Source organism: Ranitomeya variabilis, chromosome 2 (genome assembly GCF_051348905.1).
Source record: "Ranitomeya variabilis isolate aRanVar5 chromosome 2, aRanVar5.hap1, whole genome shotgun sequence".
NCBI lineage: Eukaryota > Metazoa > Chordata > Amphibia > Anura > Dendrobatidae > Ranitomeya > Ranitomeya variabilis.
The window spans coordinates 706,181,493-706,207,845 of NC_135233.1; the positions used below are offsets into that span (position 1 = coordinate 706,181,493).

The 26,353-nt window shown below is 44.8% G+C and overlaps 1 protein-coding gene across 1 annotated transcript in view; it reads left to right on the forward strand.

Annotated features, from left to right (window-relative positions):
• Window positions 1-272: 272 nt before the first annotated feature.
• SLC60A2 (solute carrier family 60 member 2) overlaps window positions 273-26,353 on the forward strand; it is an 86,294-nt gene continuing 60,213 nt past the window's right edge. The window contains exon 1 of the mRNA XM_077289472.1: window positions 273-854. Within this exon, the coding sequence (XP_077145587.1) occupies window positions 582-854 (273 nt within the window). The 5' untranslated portion in view covers window positions 273-581. The remainder of the gene's footprint in view (window positions 855-26,353) is intronic.

Genomic DNA, 26,353 nt, shown 5'->3' on the forward strand with positions numbered 1-26,353 from the left:
ATGTCGGAGCTGGCTGACGCCAAACAACTGAAGTGTGAAAGAAGCCTTAGGGGCTCACTCAGAAATGTTGCCCCCGAACCAAAGCCCTAGTTACGCCTCCGCCAAGAATACCTGCACAGGTAAATTGCTCCATACTATGATGATGTGACACCGGCCACTCAACCAAGTCTCCACAGCTCCAGTGTCACAGCCGGAATACTATGGTGCCTGTAGAACCTGAGCTACATTTTGCGCATTTTTTTTTATAACTGTTGCCACAAAAGCGTCTGAACATGGCTGAATGTCCTAACCCCACAGCAGTTTCCTCCATGACGAGATAAAACAGAAGTTATAATAACACGAGAGATTCGTGGCCGAAACCGAGGGAGTCTGTCTTCCGTGTCACCCTGCCGGATCCCGAGACTCACAGCTGCGGAGAGAAGGGGCCGGCTCTTCCCGCTCCTCCCACACAGGTACACCCGGCCTGTCACTGCTAGGCTGGGGCGGCTACATCCGGGTTGTTCCCGGGAAGAGGACGACAGAGCCGGATCCTTCGGGAGACATGAGGCCGCGGCTCTCCGTGACATCCTAGATAAGGGGACATGGCGGCGAATGGTAAAAAGAAGAAGCAGGTGCGCTTCGCCAGGGCAGAGGACGACGAGGCTGGTGACGAGGAGGAAGAGGACACTTTGTTTGAGAAGCGGCCAGCAAGTGTCAGAGGCAGCAGGGAAGATGAGGAAGGCGGGAGTCGTCTGAGGAGAGCGGAGGATGAAGTGCGGTTGGTGCCCGGAGGCCTGAGGGGGAGAGGAGGAGAGCAGTGCGGGGGGCTGAGGTGCTGTGTGACCACTGTCATGTGCGCGGCATTCCTTGGGCTGGTAAGACATCCTGTCAGCTGCAGCCTGTCATGTGCCCAGTCACTGCAGGACAACTGTTACTACTATATGGTGCTGTGATGTCACTGCTGGATAAGTGTTACTACTATATGGTGCTGTGATGTCACTGCTGGATAAGTGTTACTACTATATGGTGCTGTGATGTCACTGCTGGATAAGTGTTACTACTATATGGTGCTGTGATGTCACTGTTTTGCTGTATACCGCTGGACAATGGTTTACTACTACATGGTGCTGTGACATCATTGCTCAGCTGTATTCCACTGGACAATGCTGTTACTACTACATGGTGCTGTGACGTCATTGCTCAGCTGTATACCGCTGGACAAGTGTTACTACTACATGGTGCTGTGACATCATTGCTCAGCTGTATACCGCTGGACAAGTGTTACTACTACATGGTGCTGTGACATCATTGCTCAGCTGTATACCGCTGGACAAGTGTTACTACTACATGGTGCTGTGACATCATTGCTCAGCTGTATACCGCTGGACAAGTGTTACTACTACATGGTGCTGTGACATCATTGCTCAGCTGTATACCGCTGGACAAGTGTTACTACTACATGGTGCTGTGACATCATTGCTCAGCTGTATACCGCTGGACAAGTGTTACTACTACATGGTGCTGTGACATCATTGCTCAGCTGTATACCGCTGGACAAGTGTTACTACTACATGGTGCTGTGACATCATTGCTCAGCTGTATACCGCTGGACAAGTGTTACTACTACATGGTGCTGTGACATCATTGCTCAGCTGTATACCGCTGGACAAGTGTTACTACTACATGGTGCTGTGACATCATTGCTCAGCTGTATACCGCTGGACAATGGTGTGGCTACTACATGGTGCTGTGACGTCACTGCTCTGCTGTATACTGCTGGATAATGGTGTTACTACTACATGGTGCTGTCATGTCACTGCTCGGCTGTATACAGCTGGACAATGGTGTTACTACTACATGGTGTGGTGACGTCACTGCTCGGCTGTATACCGCTGGACAATGGTGTTACTACTACATGGTGCTGTGACGTCACTGCTCTTCTGTATACTTCTGGACAAGTGTTACTACTACAAGTTGCTGTGACATCCCTGTTCTGCTGTATACTGCTGGACAAGTGGTGTTACTACTTCTATGTGCCGTGACGTCACTGCTCTGCTGTAGACTGGTGGTGTTACTACTACATGGTGCTGTGATGTCACTGCTCTGCTTTATACTGCTACACTAGTGGTGTTATTACTACATGGTGCTTGGCGCTGTAATGTCACTGTTCAGCTGTATACTGCTAGACGAGTTGTGTTACAACTACTACTAATACTACTACTACTACTTGGTACTTTGATGTCACTGATCTGCAGTATACCGCTGAATCGCCGGCATGAGCGGTATGTGATCTGAATCGGACACAGGCAACTTTCTTTCTGTTAATTTTTAGGCACGTAGTGAAATAAAAAAATCTGGATAAACCCTTTTAAGGATAGACTGGATAGGCGCAAGAGTGTTAGGAGGCCACGGAGGACGGTATTGCAGTAGTCTAGGGGGAGATAATAAAGGTGTGCACTAACATTTTAGCAGACTGATTGTTACGGAAGGGAGTTGGATGCAGAAGGAGGTGGTAAGAGCTGGATGAGTAGTTTGATGGACAGGACAGGGTTGAGGGTTACTATGAGGCAGCAGGCTTCCAGTAAAAGGGAAAGCATGATGTAATTTATAGTCTTAGATAGGTCTGGTAGTGGAGTTAAGTGGAATTAAGGAAATATGATTAGTTTGGTTTTACCCATATTACGTTTCAAAAAGCATGATGAGAAAGGGGATGTGGCTGATAGACACTCTTGGATTCTGGACAGCAGAGGTCGATTTAAATGTCTTTGAGTTGTTCCAGGCCAAGAGTATAGATGGAGAAGAATAGGTGTCCCAAAACAGAGCCTTGAGGGATACTGTCAGACAACTAGATGAGGAAGTAGTATGAGAAAGGCAATCACTAAATCTGCAGCTAGGAAGGTATGAGTTGGTCCAGGAGAGGGCAAAGTCTTTGATTCCAGCCGTCACAGATAACATCGGGGAGATCACGCAGATCCTACCGCTGTCACCAGTTTGTCAGGGGACACAACTCTGTTGCCTTCAATCGTCAGTGTGATTACGCAATTGACTGACGAGTAATGGACGAGGCCGCTGCTGCTTCCACTACTAGGCCTATTATCGGAGAACACACAATTAGCTTATGGTATATACAGCTCCGATTCTAACGCATGAAATACAATATACAGGTGCTTCTCACTAAGTTAGAATATCATCAAAAGGTTCATTTATTTCAGTTTTTCAATACAAAAAGTGAAGCTCGTATATTATATAGAGCCATTACAAACAGTGATCTATTTCAAGTGTTTGTTTATGTTAATGTTGATGATTATTGCTTACAGCCAGTGAAAACCCAAAAGTAATCTCAGTAAATTAGAATACTTTATAACACCATCTTGAAAAATGATTTTAAAGTTCGAAATGTTGGCCTACTGAAATGTATGTTCAGTCAATGCACTCAATACTTGGTTGGGGCCCTTTTGCATCAATTACTGCATCAATGCGGCGTGGCATGGAGGTGATCAGCTTGTAGCACTTCTGAAGCATTATGGAATCCCAGGTTGCTTTGATAGCAGCCTTCAGCTTGTCTGCATTGTTGGGTCTGGTGTCTCTCATCTTCCTCTTGACAATACCCCTTAGATTCTGTATGGTGTTAAGGCCAGGCGAGTTTGCTGGCCAATCAAACACAGGGATGCAACACAAATGTAAAGTAACACGAAGTATCCGGCACTAGGCTACAATAAATCCCAGTCAACTTTGAAAAAAATAGGGTTGATTGCGGACTAATTTAAGGTGTGCCAGCAGCAGTCACTAGGCGGTGCTCCACTGAAAAAGGTGCAAATGAACCATCCAATATAAAAAGAATAAGTGGCACTCACCAAAGGCTTGCTTGACAGTGATCGTCCTTTATTGCAGCATTACAATGTAACGACTTTTACATGGAGAGGCGGCAGGTGGAAGGTGGGGTGCGGGGAGTGAGGAGAGGACCTCTCCTCACTCCCCGCACCCCACCTTCCACCTGCCGCCTCTCCATGTAAAAGTCGTTACATTGTAATGCTGCAATAAAGGACGATCACTGTCAAGCAAGCCTTTGGTGAGTGCCACTTATTCTTTTTATATTGGATGAAACACAGGGATGCTGTTGTTAATAAAAACCAGGTATTGGTAATTTTGGCAGTGTGGACAGGTGCCAAGTCCTGCTGGAGAATGAAATTTCCATCTCCAAAAAGCTTGTCTGCAGAGGGAAGCATGAAGTGCTCTAAAATCTCCTGGTAGACATCTGCACTGAGTTTGGTCTTGATAAAACACAGTGGACCTACACCAGTAGATGACATGGCTCCCTAAACCATCACTGATTGTGGAAACTTCACACTAGAGCTCAAGCAGTTTGGATTGTGTGCCTCTCCACTCTTCCGACAGACTCTGGGACCTTGATTTCCAAATGAAATGCAAAATTTACTTTCATCTGAAAACAACAGCTTGGACCACTGAGCAACAGTCTAGTGCTTTTTCTCCTTGGTCCAGGTAATACGCCTTTGGAGTTGTCTATTGGTCATGAGTGGCTTGACACAAGGAATGCGACACTTGTAGCCCATGTCCTGGATACGTCTGTGTGTGGTGGCTCTTGAAGCAATGACTCCAGCAGCAGTCCACTCCTTGTGAATTTCCCCCAAATTTTTGAATTTCCTTTTCTTAACAATCCTTTCAAGGCTGTGGTCATCTCGCTTGTTTGTTTTTCCCACTTTTAATACCACACTTTTTCCTTCCACTCAACTTTCCATTAATATGCTTAGATACAGCACTCTGTGAACAGCCAGCTTTTTTTTTTAGCAATGACCTTTTGTGGCTTACCCTCCTTGTGGAGTGTGTCAATGACTTCCTTCTGGACATCTGTCAAGGCAGTAGTCTTCCCCATGATTGTGGAGCCTACTGAAACAAAGAGACCTTTTTAAATGCTTAGGAAGCCTTTGCAGGTGTTTTTTTTGTTAATTATTCTAATTTACTGAGGTAATGACTTTTGTGTTTTCATTGGCTGTAAGCCATAATCATCAATATTAACCCCTTAACGACCGCCGATACGCCTTTTAACGGCGGCCGCTAAGGGTACTTAAACCACAGCACCATTAATTAACGGCGCTGTGGAAAAAGTGAATAGCGCCCCCCAGAGTCGGATTTTCTCTGGGGTCTCGGTAGCCGAGACCCCAGAGAACATGATTCGGGGGGTTTTTACCGACCCCCGAGTTGCGATCGCCGGTAATTAACCGTTTACCGGCGGTCGCAACAAAAAAAAAAAAAAAACGCGATTTGACATTTAATTTCTCTGTCCTCCTATGTGATCGCACATCGGAGGACAGAGAAATAGTGTCCCCGATGGCCCCCAATAGCCCCCCAATACTCATCTATCTCCCCCGGTGCTCCTCGTGGCTCCCGATGGGCGCCGCCATCTTTTTTCCGGGAAAAAATGGCGGGCGCATGCGCAGTGCGCCCGGCACCCGGAAGATCTTTGGGGTCTTGGCTGCCGGGGGTAGCCGAGACCCCAAAGAACATGATCGGGGTCGGTTTTTACCAACCCCTGTTTTGCGATTGCCGGTAATTAACTGTTTACCGGCGACCGCAAAAAAAAAAAAAGCGATCTGTAATTCTCTGTCCTCTGATGTGATCGCACATCAGAGGACAGAGAAATAGGGGGATTCGGGGACCCTATCATACTCACCCCGGTGTCCCCGGGTCCTCCTGCGTCTCCTCTTGCCGGCCGGCTTCTTCCTCTGCAAAGAAAATGGCGGGCGCATGCGCAGTGCGCCCGCCATCTGCTGCCATCTGCCGGCCGGCAGGAGAGACGAGTTGGGGCTAAAATTAGGGTTAGGGCTAGGGTTAGGGTTAGAGCTAGGGTTAGGGCTAGGGCTAGGGTTAGGGTTAGGGTTAGGGCTAGGGTTAGGGTTGGGGCTAAATTTAGGGCTAGGGTTAGGCTACTTTCACACTAGCGTTTTTTGGCTTCCGTCGCAATGCGTTGTTGGAGAAAAAACGCATCCTGCAAAAGTGCTTGCAGGATGCGTTTTTTTTCTCCATTGACTTGCATTAGCGACACATTGCGACGGATTGCCACACGTCGCATCCGTCTTGCGACGGATGCGTCGTGCTTTGGTGGACCGTCGGCACAAAAAAAGCTACATGTAACTTTTTTTGTGCGACGTGTCCGCCATTTCCGACCGTGCATGTGCGGCCGGAACTCCGCCCCCGCCTCCCCGCACCTCCACAATGGGGCAGCGGATGCGTTGAAAAAACAGCATCCTCTGCACCCGTTGTGCGGCGCTTACAACGCTAGCGTCGGTACGTCGGCCCGACACACTGCGATGGGCCGAGTACGACGCTAGTGTGAAAGTAGCCTTAGGCTTCTTTCACACTTGCGTCGGTACGGGGCGGTCGCAATCCGTCAGCCCGACGTACCGACGCACGTTGTGAAAATTGTGCACAACGTGGGCAGTGGATGCAGTTTTTCAACGCATCCGCTGCCCAGTCTATGTCTTGGGGAGGAGGGGGCAGAGTTACGGCCACGCATGCGTGGAAATGGCGGACGCGACGGACAAAAAAAAGGTTACATTGAACTTTTTTTGTGACGACGGTCCGCCAAAACACAACGGATCCAGTGCACGATGGACGCGACGTGTGGCCATCCGTCAGTAATACAAGTCTATGGGCAAAAAAGGCATCCTGTGGGCACATTTGCAGGATCCGTTTTTTGTCCAAAACGACGGATTGTGACGGATGCCACACGACGCAAGTGTGAAAGTAGCCTTAGGGTTAGGGTTGGGGCTAAAGTTAGGGCTAGGGTTAAATTTAGGGTTAGGATTGGGGCTAAAGTTAGGGTTAGGGCTAGGGTTGGGGCTAAAATTAGGGTTAGGGTTGGGGCTAAAGTTAGGGATAGAGTTGGGATTAGGGTTGGTATTAGGGTTACGGTTGGTATTAGGGTTACGGTTGGGATTAGGGTTACGGTTGGGATTAGGGTTACGGTTGGGATTAGGGTTACGTTTGGGATTAGGGTTACGTTTGGGATTAGGGTTGGGGTTAGGGTTTGGATTAGGGTTAGGGTTAGGGTTGGGATTAGGGTTAGGTTTGAGGTTAGGGTTGAGATTAGGGTTAGGGGTGTGTTGGATTTAGGGTTTGGATTAGGGTTATGGTTAGAGTTGAGATTAGGGCTGTTTTGGGGTTAGGGTTGTGATTATCGTTAGGGTTGTGATTAGGATTATGGATCGGGTTGAGATTAGGGTTAGGGATGTGTTGGAGTTAGGGTTGGAGTTAGAATTGGGGGGTTTCCACTGTTTAGGTACATCAGGGGGTCTCCAAACACGACAGACAATTTTGCGCTAAAAAAGTCAAATGGTGCTCCCTCCCTTCTGAGCTCTGCCGTGCGCCCAAACAGTGGTTTACCCCCACATATGGGGCATCAGCGTACTCGGGATAAATTGGACAACAACTTTTGGGGTCCAATTTCTCCTGTTACCCTTGTGAAAATAAAAACTTGGGGGCTAAAAATCTTTTTTGTGGGAAAAAAAATATTTTTTTATTTTCACTACTCTGCATTATAAACTTCTATGAAGCACTTGAGCATTCAAAGTTCTCACCACATATCTAGATAAGTTCCTTAGGGGGTCTATTTTCCAAAATGGGGTCACTTGTTGGGGGTTTCTACTGTTTAGGTACATTAGGGGTCTGCAAACGCAACATAACGCCAGCAGACATTTCTATCAAAGTCTGCATTCCAAAACGGCGCTCCTTCCCTTCCGAGCTCAGCCATACGCCCAAACAGTGGTTTACCCCCACATATGGGGTATCGACGTACTCAGGAGAAATTGCACAACAACTTTTGTGGTCTAGTTTCTCCTGTTACCCTTGTGAAAATAAAAATTTGGGGGCAAAAAGATCATTTTTGTGAAAACAAATGCGATTTTTTTATTTTCACGGTTCTACGTTATAAACTTCTGTGAAGCACTAGGGGGTTCAAAGTGCTCACCACACATCTAGATAAGTTCCTTAAGGGGTCTAGTTTCCAAAATGGTGTCACTTGTGGGGGGTTTCCACTTTTTAGGCACATTAGGGGCTCTCCAAACGCGACATGGCGTCAGATCTCCAGCCAATTCTGCATTGAAACAGTCAAACGGCGCTCCTTCACTTCCAAGCTCTGCGGTGCGCCCAAACAGTGGTTTACCTCCACATATGGGGTATCGGCGTACTCAGGAGAAATTGCACAACAAAATTTGTGGTTAAATTTCTGTTTTTACACTTGTGAAAAATTAAAAAAAATGGTTCTGAAGTAAAATGTTTGCAAAAAAAAGTTAAATGTTCATTTTTTTTCTTCCACATTCTTCCAGTTCCTGTGAAGTAGGTAAAGGGTTAATAAACTTCTTGAATGTGATTTTGAGCAGCTTGAGGGGTGCAGTTTTTAGAATGGTGTCACACTTGGTTATTTTCTATCATATAGACCCCTCAAAATGACTTCAAAGGTGATGTGGTCCCTAAAAAAAACATGGTGTTGTAAAAATGAGAAATTGCTGGTCAACTTTTAACCCTTATAACTCCCTAACAAAAAAAAAATTTGTTTCCAAAATTGTGCTGATGTAAAGTGGACATGTGGGAAATGTTATTTATTAACTATTTTTCGTGACATATCTCTCTGATTTAAGGGCATAAAAATACAAAGTTTGAAAATTGCAAAATTTTAAAACTTTTCGCCATATTTCCGTTTTTTTCATAAATAATCGCAAGTAATATCGAAGAAATGTTACCACTAACTTGAAGTACAATATGTCACGAAAAAACAATCTCAGAATCAGCGGGATCCGATAAAGCGTTCCAGAGTTATAACCTCATAAAGTGACAGTGGTCAGAATTGTAAAAATTGGCTCGGTCATTAAGTACCAAATTGGCTCTGTCACTAAGGGGTTAACAGAAATAAACACTTGAAATAGATCACTGTATTTTGTAATGACTCTACAGGTCCTTCTCAAAAAATTAGCATATAGTGTTAAATTTCATTATTTACCATAATGTAATGATTACAATTAAACTTTCATATATTATAGATTCATTATCCACCAACTGAAATTTGTCAGGTCTTTTATTGTTTTAATACTGATGATTTTGGCATACAACTCCTGAAAACCCAAAAAACCTGTCTCAATAAATTAGCATATTTCACCCGTCCAATCAAATAAAAGTGTTTTTTAATAACAAACAAAAAAACCATCAAATAATAATGTTCAGTTATGTACTCAATACTTGTTCGGGAATCCTTTGGCAGAAATGACTGCTTCAATGCGGCGTGGCATGGAGGCAATCAGCCTGTGTCACTGCTGAGATGTTATGGAGGCCCAGGATGCTTCAATAGCGGCCTTAAGCTCATCCAGAGTGTTGGGTCTTGCGTCTCTCAACTTTCTCTTCACAATATCCCACAGATTCTCTATGGGGTTCAGGTCAGGAGAGTTGGCTGGCCAATTGAGCACAGTAATACCATGGTCAGTAAACCATTTACCAGTGGTTTTGGCACTGTGAGCAGGTGCCAGGTCGTGCTGGAAAATGAAATCTTCATCTCCATAAAGCATTTCAGCCGATGGAAGCATGAAGTGCTCCAAAATCTCCTGATAGCTAGCTGCATTGACCCTGCCCTTGATGAAACACAGTGGACCAACACCAGCAGCTGACATGGCACCCCACACCATCACTGACTGTGGGTACTTGACACTGGACTTCAGGCATTTTGGCATTTCCTTCTCCCCAGTCTTCCTCCAGACTCTGGCACCTTGATTTCCGAATGACATGCAAAATTTGCTTTCATCAGAAAAAAGTACTTGGGACCACTTAGCAACAGTCCAGTGCTGCTTCTCTGTAGCCCATGGTTCAAAAGTGGCTTTACCTGGGGAATGCGGCACCTGTAGCCAGGGCCGGCGTCAGCGGACGGCAGGGTCGGGCAGATGCCGGGGCCCCCTGACTTCTGGGGGCCCCCCTAGCAGGGGCGGACTGGGCCGGGTTGCAAAGATGCAAATGCCCCCCGGGCCGCTCCCCCTGCAGCTGATCAGGGCCGGCCGCCTGGTGGTGGCTGCAAAGCTGCATCAAATTGTGCGCGGCCGTGTGCGCTGCACTGTGAAGCGGCCGGCAGCAGTCACAGTCGGCGCACACGTCCGCGCCGGGTCCGGGAGCTTTGTGCGCGGCTGTCAGCTTGACGGCTGCACAGCTCCTGCTCCCTCCAGGCTCCATGATATCTCTCTATGCTTCCGGGTCAGGTGTCGGGCGTGCGCGATGACGTCATCGCGCACGTGCCGACATGTCCCGGCCAGGACGCTAGCGGAGAGGCGCTGCAAGGGAGCGAGTGGTGATGTAAGTATAAAAAAACCTTTTTTTTTTTTTTTTTTTTAAATTAAATGGTGGGTAACTGCAAATGAAGAAGTGGGGAGGGGTGAAAGGAGGCTGCACATGATGGAGTTTTGGGGGTTAAAGGAGGCTGCACATGATGGAATTTGGGGGGTTAAAGGAGGCTGCACATGACGGAATTTGGGGGGTTAAAGGTGGCTGCACATGATGGAATTTGGGGGGATAAAGAAGGCTGCACATGATGGAATTTGGGGGGTTAAAGGAGGCTGCACATGATGGAGTTTGGGGGGATTAAAGGAGGCTGCACACGATGGAACTTGGGGGGGTTAAAGGAGGCTGCACATGACGGAATTTGGGGGGTTAAAGGAGGCTGCACATGATGGAATTTGGGGGGTTAAAGGAGGCTGCACATGATGGAATTTGGGGGTGTTAAAGGAGGCTGCACATGATGGAGTTTGGGGGGATTAAAGGAGGCAGCACATGATGGAACTTGGGGGGGTTAAAGGAGGCTGCACATGACGGAATTTTGGGGGGTTAAAGGAGGCTTCACATGACGGAATTTGGGGGGTTAAAGGAGGCTGCACATGTTGGAATTTGGGGGGTTAAAGGAGGCTGCACATGACGGAATTTGGGGGGTTAAAGGAGGCTGCATTGCACATGATGGAATTTTGGGGGTTAAAGGAGGATGCACATGGTGGAATTTGGGGGGTTAAAGGAGGCTGCACATGACGGAATTTGGGGGGTTAAAGGAGGCTGCACATGATGGAATTTTGGGGGTTAAAGGAGGATGCACATGGTGGAATTTGGGGGGATTAAAGGAGGCTGCACATGACGGAATTTGGGGGGTTAAAGGAGGTTGCACATGATGGAATTTGGGGGTTAAGGAGGACTGCACATGATGAAGGAGGAGTTGGGCTGCACATGATGAAGTGGGGGAGTTGGGCTGCACATGATGAAGTGGGAGAGTTGGGCTGAACATGATGAAGTGGGGGTAAGGAGGACTGCACATGAAGTGGGAGGTAAGGGGGACTGCACATGATGGGGGACTCGTAAGCTTGCAATCTATGAGGTTGCATAATAACCAATTATATATTGATTGTGGGTGGACCTCTGTATTCAGATGTGTAGTGTAGAAGAAAGGGAAAAAGTGGGGAATGTGCTCTAGATAACTGTGTTTTTTTTATGCAGAGGCGAGTCCTGGCTGGAAGAAGCGATGGCGGTCTGTGCTGCATGAATGAGAAAAGCAAAGATGAAGGACTTCAGCTAGAGACGTCACTGGTGAGTCAGTGTATTACCTGTGCACTGACACTATACACTGTATACTATATACAGAGCTCCTGTATATAATGTCACTGGCAGTGGTGATCACTGTATTACCTGTACACTGGCACTTTTTACAGAGCTCCTGTGTATAATGTCACTGGTGATCCCTGTATTACCTGTACACTGACACTATATACAGAGCTCCTGTGTATAATGTCACCAGTGATCACTGTGTTACATGTACACTGACAGTAAATACAGAGTTCATGTAAATAGCACTTAGTATTGTGGGTTTTTTTAAATTAATGCATTTACAATTGTATTTATATATTTATATCCTTCAAAGGCCCATACATGTCGTTGCACAGTAGGGGCATTACTACTTTCTGTGGGATTTTGGGGGGTGGGAGTAATCCTAGCAATGACACAATTGATTAAATATTGGGGTCAGTGGTCCACACTGCAGGTGCACACAGAGTGGGGAGTTTTTGTAGGTAGGGAATAGATGGGGAAGAAAGGTTTAAAGGAGCACCTAAGAAAAGTAACTACTGTTAAAGATCTAGCAAAAGGCATAAATTGTTTAAATTTGTTTAGAAGTTTACAACTTACAGAGAAGCAAATTTATCAAAAGTTTCCCTGATATATTGCACTTTCTCTATTTTGCACTAGTGTTTTTATAAAGTTTACATAGTTTTTTTCTAAATAAAATATTTGGGTCTCTGTGGTCCCTGCTGTTTTACTGTCGCCACATGATTTGCTCCACAAGGGGGCCCACTGAGGTTCTGTCGCCCAAGGGCCCATGAAAACCTGGAGCCGGCCCTGCCTGTAGCCCATTTCCTGCACACGCCTGTGCACGGTGGCTCTGGATGTTTCCACACCAGACTCAGTCCACTGCTTCCTCAGGTTCCCCAAGGTCTGGAATCGGTCCTTCTCCACAATCTTCCTCAGGGTCCGGTCACCTCTTCTCGTTGTACAGCGTTTTCTGCCACATTGTTTCCTTCCAACAGACTTACCATTGAGGTGCCTTGATACAGCACTCTGGGAACAGCCTATTTGTTGAGAAATTTCTTTCTGGGTCTTACCCTCTTGCTTGAGGGTGTCAATGATGGCCTTCTTGACATCTGTCAGGTCGCTAGTCTTACCCATGATGGGGGTTTTGAGTAATGAACCAGGCAGGGAGTCTTTAAAAGCCTCAGGTATCTTTTGCATGTGTTTAGAGTTAATTAGTTGATTCAGAAGATTAGGGTAAGGGTATGTGCACACGTTCAGGATTTCTTGCAGAAATTTCCTGAAGAAAACCGGAAATTTTCTGCAAGAAATCCGCATTTTTTTTTTTGCGTTTTTTTTCCGTTTTTTTCGCGTTTTTTTAGCATTCTGCAAGCGTAATTAGCTTGCAGAATGCTAAAGTTTTCCAAGCGATCTGTAGCATCGCTTGGAAAACTGACTGACAAGTTGGTCACACTTGTCAAACATACTGTTTGACAAGTGTGACCAACTTTTTACTATAGATGCAGCTTATGCAGCATCTATAGTAAAAGATAGAATGTTTAAAAATAATAAAAAAAATAAAAAAATGCTTATACTCACCCAGACATCTCATCAGCGGCATCCGTTCGTCTTCCTATAGCTGGTGTGTGCGCGCAGGACCTTCCGTGACGTCACGGTCACGTGAGCGGTCACATGACCGCTCACGACCAATCACAGGACAGTGACGTCATCGGCGAGGTCCTTCGCCGCACATCAGCTACAGGAACCGAACGGCAGCGTGCAGTGGAGGCGGGAACACTGCGCGGGACATCGAGGGTGAGTATATCGCTATTTTTTATTTTATTTCTTATTTTTTGACCACTTATATGGTGCCCAGTGCGTGGAGGAGAGTCTCCTCTCCTCCACCCTGGGTACCAACCGCACATAATCTGCTTACTTCCCGCATGGTGTGCACAGCCCCGTGCGGGAAGTAAGCAGATCAATGGACCCCTAGGTGTGCGGAATCCCTGCAATTCCGCATTTTTAATGAACATGTTGCTTTTTTTTCCGCTATGCGATTTTTTCGCGGAAAAAATCGCAACATTTGCACAAAAAATGCGGAATACCTTGTAAATAATAGGAGGCATAGGTTAGCGTTTTTTTCGCGTTTTTATCACGTTTTTATAGCGAAAAAACGCGAAAAAAACGCTAAAAATCCTGAACGTGTGCACATGGCCTAATAGGTCGTTTAGAGAACCTTTTCTTGATATGCTAATTTATTGAGACAGGTTTTTTGGGTTTTCAGGAGTTGTATGCCAAAATCATCAGTATTAAAACAATAAAAGACCTGACAAATTTCAGTTGGTGGATAATGAATCTATAATATATGAAAGTTTAATTGTAATCATTACATTATGGTAAATAATGAAATTTAACACTATATGCTAATTTTTTGAGAAGGACCTGTATATAATGAGTTTCACTTTTGTATTGAAGAACTGAAATAAATTAACTTTTTGATGATATTCTAATTTTGTGAGAAGCACCTGTATATACCCTGATACGATCAATGCCAACTCCACAATAGCACAAGGAACTACTAACTGCCACTACCAAATGCCAGAGAAACAGAGCTATTAAATTTTCTATATTTATTCTAGAAAGGTAGGCAGTGTTTATAAAAGAAAAAATAAAAATAAAAATAAAAAAATACAAATGATACAAAATGTGAGCAAAACCATAAGATATGTGCAGTCACATGCGGTAAAAGGGATAACGAAAGAAAAGTACTAAACCTGATGTTGCAGGAATGTCCCTTATCTTTTAGGCGACTTTCATACTAGCGTCATGCACTGCATGTCGCTATGCGTCGTTTTGTAGAAAAAAACGCATCCTGCAAAAGTGCTTGCAGGATGCGTTTTTTCTCCATAGACTTGCAATAGCGACGCAGTGCGACGCATTGCCACACGTCGCAACCGTCGTGCGACGGTTGCGTCGTGTTGCGTCGGACCATCGCCACCAAAAAACGTTGCATTTAACGTTTTTTGGTGCGTTGTGTCCGCCATTTCCGACCGCGCATGCGCGGCCGGAACTCCACCCCCTCCTCCCCGCACCTCACAATGGGGCAGCGGATGCGTTGAAAAACAGCATCCGCTGCCCCCGTTGTGCGGCGCTTTCACTGCTTCATCCGAACTATAGATGAGGGAGTATACAGAAAAAATTACCCCCTCTTGTTTTTTTTTTCTGTATACTCTTATAGTTCTGAAGAAGGTCTGAATTTAAGACTGAAAATGTTCAACACTTTGATTGCATAATAAAAGGAACTTTATTTCATAGTTCTTCAACTCGAGTGCTAAGTTTTTAGTGGGAAGTACTAGGCCTTTAGAGAATTATGAGATCCCCCAACATACAGAATATCTTCACCCCTGGAGGTCCCAGGCGGTAGATATTGTCATCTTAAATATAGATGAAACATGGTATGGATAGCATCATCCATTGGATGGATGTTAAGTTGGAGGGGTTAGAATAGCCTTACTGGGATTTGAGTGAATGTTTTATGTTCGTCCCTTAGCTATGACCCCTAAAATATATCTCCCATAAATATCAGATTGTTGCAAACTCCCAATATTAACTGGCTCCAAAATGCCTGCGATCAGTGCTTTGAACAGACTAAGCTTTGCCTTGTACTTCTCTGAATACACAAATCCCAGGCTTAGTGTCTGTTCCTCAGAGGAGGTTTCAGCTATAATTACCTGTTCACGGCATGATGTCCTTACTTCAATGGAGGTTGAACTGTCATCTTTCTCACTTCCCCAATTTTTATTAATCCCATATGTTTAATGTAAGGGTGATATGTCCGTTCTCCAGAGATGTTTTTGTGGATTTTAATTTTTCTTTGACACCATGGGAAGAGAGCATGTGTAGTAGGAGGGGGGGGTGTCGAAAGCAGAGGATAGGTCGAGAAGTAGGAATATAGGAATTTTTCTAGTAGCTTTGGTAAGTGTTTAATTTTGTTTAGGACACTTTCAGTGGAGTAGTGACTCTCCACTCTCAAGATCGCATCTCATCACCTGTGCACTTGACCCGATCCCTTCCCACTTCATCCCAAACCTCGCCACCGTCTTCATCCCAACTCTAACCCATCTCTTCAACCTATCACTAACAACTGGTATTTTCCCCTCAAGCTTTAACCCCTTCATGACCTTGGGATTTTCCATTTTTCTGTGTTCGTTTTTCGCTCCCCTTCTTCCCAGAGCCATAACTTTTTTATTTTCCATCAATATGGCCATGTGAGGGCTTATTTTTTGCGAAACAAGTTGTACTTTTGAATGACATCATTGGTTTTAGCATGTCATGTACTTGTTTGGAACATGTCACTCGATCACCCGCGCTACTCGGTGCATACCAGAGCACCTTAGGCAACCTCTGGAAATGAGCGCTTCCGCTCATCACTAATAAAAATCTTGTCTGATTTGGTTGGTCTTATTTTTAAAATATGTGGCAAAGTATTCTGTCGAAATGAGGGAGGTCGAAGTGAGCAACGGTGAACGGAGGAGGGAGTTCAGTGTTGAAAAATTGTTTGTGGTGATGGGATAGAGACGATATGAGGCAATATTCCTGTTTAGCAGAGATGAGGGCTGACTTGAATGTGAGAATTGCTTGTTTGGTGAAGTCTTTGTGAGAGCGTTTTCTTCCAACACCACTCCGCAGCCCTGGACACTTGCCAAAGCTGTTTTGTGAAGTGTGTGTGCCGAGGTTGTCTATTGATTTGTCGCCCTTTGCTATGTTCAAGAGGGGCAACTGACTCAATAGCTGATGGCAGTGTGGTTTTGAAGAAAATGCGGTGTCATGAAGGATAATGTTGGACAGTTGGACAATCGAGTCAGAAAGTGTGTGTGTTATGGTTTGATAGGTCTCTGCGGAGGTTTGCTAGCTGCTGGACTTAGGGGGAGGAGGATGCAGGTGAAGTCAGGCATGAGAAAGTGAGTAGATGGTGGTCGGATAGGGTGAGATTGTGAGGTCAGATAGGAATGAGAGTTAGGTTAAGATGATGTGGTGCATGTCCAACTCTGTGGGTGGATGAACAATGTTTGTGACCAAATGATGAGGCCAGTGCCATGAGTTTAGTTTAGAGGCTGCTGAATGGTGTGTGGTGATGGGGATGATGAAGTCACTCATGATCATGGTGGGAATGTCAGAAGAGGAAAAGTGAAGAAGCGAGGTAGTGAAGTGGTGGCAGGGCCTAGAGGTCTATATATGACAACCACATCGAACTTGGAGGAAGAATGGATACAAACAGAGTGCACTTTAAAAGAAGGGATAATGGTGGTTGGATTATGTTGAAGATGCAGTTGTTCCAAAGAAAAAGGCTAACTCCTCTACTATGTTTATTGCCAGTGTGGGTGAAGCGAAGGCCACCATAACACAGCGCAGTAAGAGAGGCTGTTTCTGTGAGGTCCAGGAAGGATAGATTGCGAGAAGTAAAACGGTTGTGAATGACATGGACCTTATTGAAGATGGATCTGTCGTTCCATGGTGCTAGAGGATGAGAAGCATTGTAGCAGGGGTCAAGTGGACAGGTATTAGGTTGACTAGTGGTGTTACTGTTACTATTGCTACTACAGTAGTGTTCAAAGTAATAATAGCAGTGTGTTCAAAAACATGAGTTAAAGGGAACCTGTCACCCCCAAAATCGATGGTGAGGCAAGCTCACTGTCATCAGGGGCTTATCTACAGCATTCTGTAATGCTGTAGATAAGCCCCCGATGTTACCTGAAAGAGGAGAAAAAGAGGTTAGATTATACTCGCCCAGGGGCGGTCCCGCTGCGGTCCGGTCCGATGGGTGTCTCAGGTCCGCTCCGGCGCCACCTATCTTCATTCCATGACGTCCTCTTCTGGTCTTCACGGCGCGGCTCCGGCGCAGGCGTACTTTCTGCCTTTCTGCAAAGTACTGCAGTGCGCTGGCGCCGGGCCTCTCTGACCTTTCCGACGCCTGCGCACTGCAGTACTTTGCTCTGCCCTCAACAGGGCAGATAAAGTACGCCTGCGCCGGAGCCGCGGCATGAAGACCAGAAGAGGACGTCATGGAATTAAGATAGGAGGCGCCGGAGCGGACCTGAGACGCCCATCGGAGCGTTGGACTTGAACCAAGATTTTGCTTGTTTACTGGTGTGTTTAGGGTTGTTGTCTTGTTGGAACACCCATTTCAAGGGCTTATCCTCTTCAGCGTAAGGCAACATGACCTCTTCAAGTATTTTAACCCCTTCCCGCCACGGCCCTTTTTCGTTTTTGTGTTTTCGTTTTTCGTTCCCCTCCTTCCCAGAGCCATAACTTTTTTATTTTTCCTTGAATATGGTCATGTGAGGGCTTATTTTTTGCGGGACGAGTTGTACTTTTGAACGACACCATTGGTTTCACCATGTCTTGTACTAGAAAATGGGAAAAAAATTCCAAGTGTGGTGAAATTGCAAAAAAAGTGCAATCCCACACTTGTTTTTTGATTGGCTTTTTTGCTAGCTTCACTAAATGCTAGAAATGACCTGCCATTATGATTCTCCAGGTCATTACGAGTTCATAGACACCTAACATATCTAGATTATTTTTTATCTAAGTGGTGAAAAAAAATTCAAAACATTGCTTAAAAGAAAAAAAAAAGCGCCATGTTCCAATACCCGTAGCGTCTCCTTTTTTATGTGATCTGGAGTCGGGTGAGGGCTTATTTTTTGCGTGACGAGCTGACGTTTTTAATGATACTACTTTTGTGCAGATACGTTCTTTTGATCGCCCGTTATTGCATTTTAATGCAATGTCGTGGCGACCAAAAAAACTTAATTCTGGCATTTCGAATTTTTTTTCTTGCTACGCCATTTAGCGATCAGGTTAATGCATTTTTTTATTGATAGATCGGGCGATTCTGAACGCGGCGATACCAAATATGTGTAGGTTTGATTTTTTTGTTTTATTTTGGACGAGTCGAAAGGGGGGTGATTTAAATATATATATATATATATATATTATTTAAATTTTGCCATGCTTCAATAGCCTTCATGGGAGGCTAGAAGCTGGCATAGCCCGATCAGCTCAGCTACAAAACAGCTGACATGTCGCGACTTTGATGTGGGCTCACCGCCGGAGCCCACATCAAAGCAGGGGACCCGACATGCGCCGTACTAGTACGGGGCATGTCGGGAAGTGGGATTCCTGGTATGCAGTAAATAGGTCTGGCACCATAGTAAGGCCGGGGTCACACTTGCGAGTTCAATGCGAGAAACTCGCACGAGTCTCTCGCATCAAGTTCCGGCACTTTGGACCGGAGTGTTCAGCTGCATGTATTACTATGCAGCCGCACACTCCGGTCCCGAGTGCCGGCGGCAGTGCCGGGACTTGATTCGAGAGACTCGTGCGAGTTTCTCGCATTGAACTCGCAAGTGTGACCCCGGCCTAAGGGAAACATGCCCATATCATGATGCTTCACGGTCTTCAGACTGTACTCTGGCTTAAATGCAGAGTCTAGGGATCATCTGATGACATATTTGCCGCCCTTGGACCCAAAAAGAACAATTTTACTTTCATCACTTCACAAAATGTTTTTCTATTTCTCTTTAGGCCAGTTGATGTGTTCTTTAGAAAATTGTATCCTCCGCTTCAGTACATGTGGGTTCTTTTTTAAGTGTGACTTTGTGGGCACGTCTTGATAAGAGATGAACTTCACACAGGTGTCTCCTAACTATCACAGTACTCGGGTAACTTGAGACTGTCTTTGATCATCCTGGAGCTGATCATTGGCTGAGCCTTTGCCATTCTGGCTATTCTTCCTTCCATTTGAATGGTAGTCTTCCATTTTCTTTCACGTCTTTCTGGTTTAGCTTTCCATTTTAAAGGGAACCTATCACCCCGTTTTTTAAAAATTAGATAAAAATAGTGTGAAATAGGGGCAGAGCTGGGCTTTACATTACTGTGTCGGGACCACACTCAGTCGGAGCAGCCTTTGGAAGTGGGGAATCACCAGAAATAATACACAAGACACGTCTCGTATAGTATATCACTGGGAAGCCTCTGAAGCACGCCTGCCTTCAAGGTGCTATCCCCTCTTTATATAGTTGTACAGGTAGTTTCAGTGGTTATACAAGTTTTGCTTGTTTAAACAAAGAGAGAAAAGAGAAGAAAAAACAGTTTCGGCTATGTGATAGTTTCACAACAAACAAAACAGTACAGTTTCGCCTAAGTGGCAGTTTCACAAACAAAAAATAGGATTTCACACTATAGCTAAAATGTCCTTGAATGGACAGGTCAATATTGATCACAAATTCTTTTTGGTTCATTGAGGTAACCATTTTTGTTCCGCTCTTCACAATCCCCCCTTTGACATATTCCATTCAAAACCTTGTCATATAGACGATTATTTTAGTCATTCTTTTTGTGATATTACAAAAAAAACTTTATATTCTCGCATCTATTACACAAAATTTATTTGTGCATACCGAGATACCCTTGAGTACAACCTTGAATAATACATATATAATTACAATAACTATAACTGTATGTATTAGGCTTTGCATAATCCCGGTAACCCACCCACCGATCCCCCTGAACCAATTGGCCGGGTTAAGAAAAGAAAAGGTATCTGACCACCAGCTATCCTTATTTTGGTCATTGTCTTTGTCATACTGATCCCTGAGTCGTTGTACGTCTTCTAATTTAAATCTCATACTCATAGTACTATTCGGGTCTATATAATGACAGCAGGTGGGTCCGATGATTTGACACATACCCCCTTGTGAGGCAGTTAGGTAATCCAATACCAGGGTATGTTGGTTAGTGACTATTATAAGCTGATTCTGTACAGCTATACTAGTATTTAATATGTCCAATATATCCCAAATCTGGTCATCTAGATAATCCGTGGCTCTAACTAATTTATCCCACATCTGTGTTAACATAGGATAAATAAAAATGGTACTAGCAATTTTGTTGGGAATTCCCATTTGTACTATATGTGGCCTCCCCGAGGGACGTGGTGAGTTATCTGCAGCTCTTTTATACAGTGTGTGCTTGGGCACGGCTTGCATATTTACTTGTTTGTTTGAAATTATGAAAGTAGCCGGGGTTAGGCGTCCTAATGTACAAGTACCCTTTATACCTACGGGAAGCCATTTATATGCTCCTTCTCCGCATATCCAAAATGTACCCTCAGGCAGATCCCACAAAGCTGAGTGCTGCAATACCAATCTGTGAGCCAAATCCACAAAACTAGATACATTCTGAAGCATACACCAAGAGGGTTTTTGTCCCAAGGGGCTACAGTACCCGGCTGCGGGATTCCCACATACATGCATTCCGTTGACATACTCATCGGATTCATTACAAACCAGGTTCCCCGGCTTACTTGTACAACTGTTTGCATCACCTTGGGGGAACAACTCGGAATGTTCCCATTTTCTATTATGTATGTACCTTTCCAATACTGTAGGTTTGAAAGCATCAGAGGAAGGGGTGGTTGTACTGAAACTGAGCTGTAGATTTTCAGTGGTGACCTGTCCTAAATCAGTTAATCCAGTCTTATTCCTAGGTACCCATGCTCCTCCTCTGAGTGCTAAATATTGTAAGTTGCCTATTTTTCCTGTAAGATTGCCCTGCCACCAAGGAAATTCTACCCATCCCACAACTGGTATGGCGATTGTAGTATTCCATAGTCTAGTATTGCCAGGTTGGTTGTTGGCCAGGTTGTCTGAACAATTAGGCCAAGCGAATATTTCTTCAGCTGACACGGGAACTGCTAGAAAAGGTATACTTGTGGCTGATACTGGTGAATGGGTACAGATCCAACAATCTGCCAGGGGTTGCGTATTATTTAACAAATCATGCACTAATTTTCTATGATGTTGTACGAATCTATTGTTCAAAGGGGCTAGAGAATTCAATCTTTCCCATGCCTCCGTTGAGGTTAACATTATTAACATCAATATCATGAGTCTTATACTGCTTTTTTGCAATGGCTTGCATGTATCCATGATGCCTTTCCTTCAAGCTTGACTGCTGTTGGAGTTGTTAACAGGACATGGAAAGGTCCGTCAAATCTCGGTTCCAGAGTCTTTCTGGTGTGTCTTTTCACGTAGATTTGATCACCAGGTTCCAACTTGTGGCCTCCTTCGAGATTTTCTGGATCTGGAAGGGAAGCAAAAACTTGCGAATGCACTTTAGTTAAACGTTTTTGTAATTCTTGTACATAAGCAGTTAAAGTCTCAGTATTCAACATCAGTTGTTGTGGAAAATAACAACCCAAATTTGCTGCTCTACCAAAAAGAATCTCATGTGGTGACAGCTTAGCCTTCCCCCTTGGGGCGTTTCGGATGGAATACAGGGCAAGTGGTAGACACTCGGTCCAAGGCTTTCCTGTTTCTGCCATGGCCTTCTGGATTTTTAATTTTATTGTTCCATTTAATCTTTCCACTTTACCTGAACTCTGTGGGTGATACGGAGTGTGAAACTGGTTTTCTACTCCCAACATTTTCATAACATTCTGGAATATTTCCCCAGTAAAATGGGTACCCCTATCTGACTCGATCACCTCAGGCATGCCGTAACGGGGTATCAGTTCATGTGCTATTTTAATGGCAGTAGTTTTTGCTGAGGCTTTACGAACTGGATAAGCCTCTGGCCACCCTGAGAACATGTCCACACACACAAGCACATATTCGTATCCATTGTACCTAGGAAGCTGGATGTAGTCGATCTGGAGTCTTTGAAAGGGATACAGTGGTCTTACATGATGCTTGGTTGGGGTTTTAATGGTCTGACCTGGATTGTGTGCCAGGCATATAGCGCATGCAGCACACCTGTTCCGAGCGAAATTACCAAAGCCTGGAGCCAACCACCTTTCTTTTACCTTGAGCGTCATACCGTTTGCCGATACATGCGTAGGTAGGTGGAGGTCACTCGCCACTGCGGGGTACCAGGCTCTGGGTAAACACAACAAAGTTCCTTTTTTCCATAATCCTTGCTGATCTTCTGCCCCTTTTTTCTGCCACTGCCCTCGTTCTTCATCGTCTACCTGTTTCTGAGCTTCCTTCAATCTCTCCTCATCATCTTCAGAGCTATCTAGTGTGTGGGCATGATGTAAGGGTTTACGTGCTGCCTGTTTTGCTGCTTTGTCGGCTTTATCGTTACCCCTGGCTTCCTCGGTGTCGAGTCTCACATGTGCAGCTACCTTTATCACCGCTATTTCTTTAGTTTCTTGTGCTGCCTCCAGAATCTGTCTAATGAGGGAGGCATGTTTAACAGGTTGGCCTGAAGCAGTCATATAACCTCTGGCTCTCCATATTACGCCAAAATCGAAAATAATGCCATGTGCATATCTAGAATCAGTGTATATGTTTGCTGTCTGATCTTTGGCTATTTTTAGAGCTTCAACTAATGCCGTAAGTTCTGCTTCTTGTGCAGACTGATTAGCAGGGAGAGGTTCTGCTTTCAGCACTTCATGCTGAGTTACTACCGCATAACCTGTATGAAATTGTCCATTCATATCTGCATATCTACTGCCATCTATGAAAAGTTCAAATGTAGCATTACAGAGTGGCTTGTCACGTACATTACGTAAGCCCTGAGTCTCTTGTTCCATTAATTGTACACAATCATGCATTGACTCTGATGGGTCAAAGGAGTTGGAGAGTGCAGTTTCCTCAGGTATGGTACCCCACTCAGACTCTAAAGGGAGCAAAGACGCGAGATTAAGAGTCTGAACCCTGGCAAAGGAAATGTTGGGCGGCAGTAGTAGGGAACATTGGAGACGGAGGTGTCTGGCCATTGAAATATGTTTAGGTTGGACCTGGTTAAGAATGCCATGTACATCATGAGTGGTCTGAACTAGAAGTGGGTGATCAAGAACAATCTCAGAAGCTTTATCTAATAACAGTGAAATTGCGGCTACTACTCTTACACAAGAAGGTGCGGCTCTAGCTACAGGGTCCAGATGAGCTGATATGTATGCCACAGGTCTCTGTTTGTTTCCATGTTTTTGTGTGAGCACCCCTGTAGCATGTGAGGATATCTCAGCTGCCATCAATTGAAAAGGTTTAGTGTAGTCTGGGAGTCCCAAAGCCGGAGCTGATACCAGTGCTGTTTTCAAAGAGGAAAATGACTGTTTAGCCTCTTCACTGAGTGAATATGGCGTGTTGGCAATACAGTCATATAAAGACTGCATGAGTTGACTTGCATGTATGATCCACTGTCTACAGTGTGAAACAATACCCAGGAAAGCACGCAGCTGTTTGTGATTCCTGGGTTCAAGCATGTTACGTATGGCTTCCGTACGTTGAGGTGTGAGGTGTCTGATGCCCTGTGATATGCAGTGACCTAAGAACACGACTGTTTGTTGACAAGCCTGGAGTTTCTGTCTATTTACTTTACAGCCTTCTTGCGCTAGGAAAATTAAGAAATTAACAGTTGAGGTAACTGCCGTCTGCTCATCAGGGCAACAAATAAGTAAGTCATCTACATACTGTAGAATGACTACTCCTGGTTCTGGGGTGAAATTTTTCAGCACGGTCTGCATTGTTTCAGAGTACAAAGTTGGTGAGTGTACCATACCTTGTGGCAATCTTGTCCATGCTAATTGTTTACCCTTGAATGTAAAGGCAAACAAATGCCAACAGTTCTTATGTAGTGGCACAGAAAAAAATGCGTTTGATAAGTCAATTACCGTAAAATATGCAGCAGTGCTGGGAATTTGAGACAGTAAGGTATGAGGATTCGGTACCACAGGGGTGACCGGTGCCAAAACCTTATTGATTTCCCGTAGGTCGTGCACCATGCGATATTTCACCATAGTTTCTTTGGAGGAAACTTTCTTTTTAACAGGATATAAGGGTGTATTGGCGGGTGACCTGATTTCTACCAAAACACCTTGTAACACATAATCCTGAATTTGTTGAGAAATCGCCAGTTCTTGCTGGGCGCTGATGGGGTATTGCCTAAGCTGAGGTAAAATGGTTCCCGGGGCAGTTTCTAACAGTATAGGAGCTACTGATAAGAATCCTACATCAGTGTCTCCTTTTGCCCATAGGCTGTCAGGAACCCGAGACAAGTCAATTTTTGCTTGTTGAGTGTAAATTTCGGGAAAATCCTCCATTGCCTGTATTCTAACATATTGTTCCAGAGTTTCTGCATCTTCAGGGATGGTCAGCATAACTGTGCCATTTTCTCTAAAATGGATGTTTGCGTGCATTTTACTTAAGACATCAGTACCCAGCAAGCAGGTAGGTGCACCTTTAGCAAATAAAAATTTGGATACAAAGGTTTTAGGGCCAAAGCTCACATTTAAAGGTTTTGTAAAGGGCAACGCCTGAATTTTACCATCATACCCTTCTGCATATGTTACCTTTGAGGATATATTGTCAGGATATGGTAAAAAGTCTTGATTTAAAATGGAGGATGTTGCTCCCGTATCTATCAGAAAAGGTACAATTTTACCCTCAACCTCAACTTGTATTATTGGTCTTCTAGAAGGAAGAGAGACCTGCATAACCTTCAGTCATTCTGAGCTGTCTGTTTGATCAGGCGCTGGGTTATTTATCCTATTTTTGGGTACAAAGGTTCCTGAATCTATATCTGCTTTTCTCTTCCTACATTCCCTTTGGAAATGTCCTGGCTTCTTACAGTAATGACAAGTAAACTTTTGATTAGCAGAGCCAGTATTAGCCTGTGCAATTCTTACTGGCTTAGAATTTTCTCTGAAGTCCATTTCTATCCCTACAGCTTTCTGTCTAGCTGGGTGTGGGTCTTCCAAGGTTCTCCAATCAGGGGTTGCGGCCTTAAGCTTTTCCTTCACTTTTGGAGACAATCCATCTATAAAGGTTTTTGTAACTAACCTCATCATTCCTGAAGCGGTTAGATCCATGCCTTCATCTCTGAAATTATTTTCTACACTTAGATAATATTCGTCTACTGATTGTCCAGATTTCTGAGCCACCACTCCCGTTGTTCCTCTCTGCCTCTGTTTTTCCCTCATGAAAACCATTAAGTGATCTACAAATTGCGTACCTGATTCTATCGTTTGTAAGGCACCATCTCCTGCCTGGGGCCTATGTACCTGTAGATTTGCTAATAGCTCCTGGAAGAGTCCAGGAGTCATTTTCATTCTACATAATTCTTCTCCATCTGCCCAAACTCCAGCGTGAGTCTGCATAATTTGCTGTATATATTGTGCAAATCTAACTGGACACTGGGTGGGATCTGGTGCGTTATGCAAGAGAGACATGCCTTCAGCGGGGGACCAAGGGAAATATTGTCGACTTTGGTGATATCTAGTTCCCATTACTCCGTCAGCACCAGGTTCCCTAAAGGGTCTTGGTACTACCCTAACAGGGGCAAGTACAGCGCCATGTCTAGGTGTACCACAGGCTAGGCAATCATTTCTCCAGTCTGGATTTTGTTGTCCACAGTGCGGACATACCCATCCTCCTGGTCCGGCTAAACTTTGAGGTGGTGTTTGGAGAAAAGGTGGGGCATGTGGGTTAAGGTATGGGGGGTGGGGTGTTCTTATATTCCACATTTTGTTTTTCTCCATAGCCTGCGGGTCTAATACACCACTTTTTATTCTGTTGATTATATGTCCATCCCTCTTTTTCTGCTACCCTAGAGACATCAATCAACGCTTGGATCTGATCTATCCATTTCTTGTCTCTGATTATGCCTTTTTTTTTTTTTCCTGAATTCCTTCCCATTTTTTTCTACTAAAGGCTTCTGCCTTAGTAACTCCAAACTTACTAAAAATCTTTCTCAGCCCCTTAGTGGCATCTTCACCACTTCT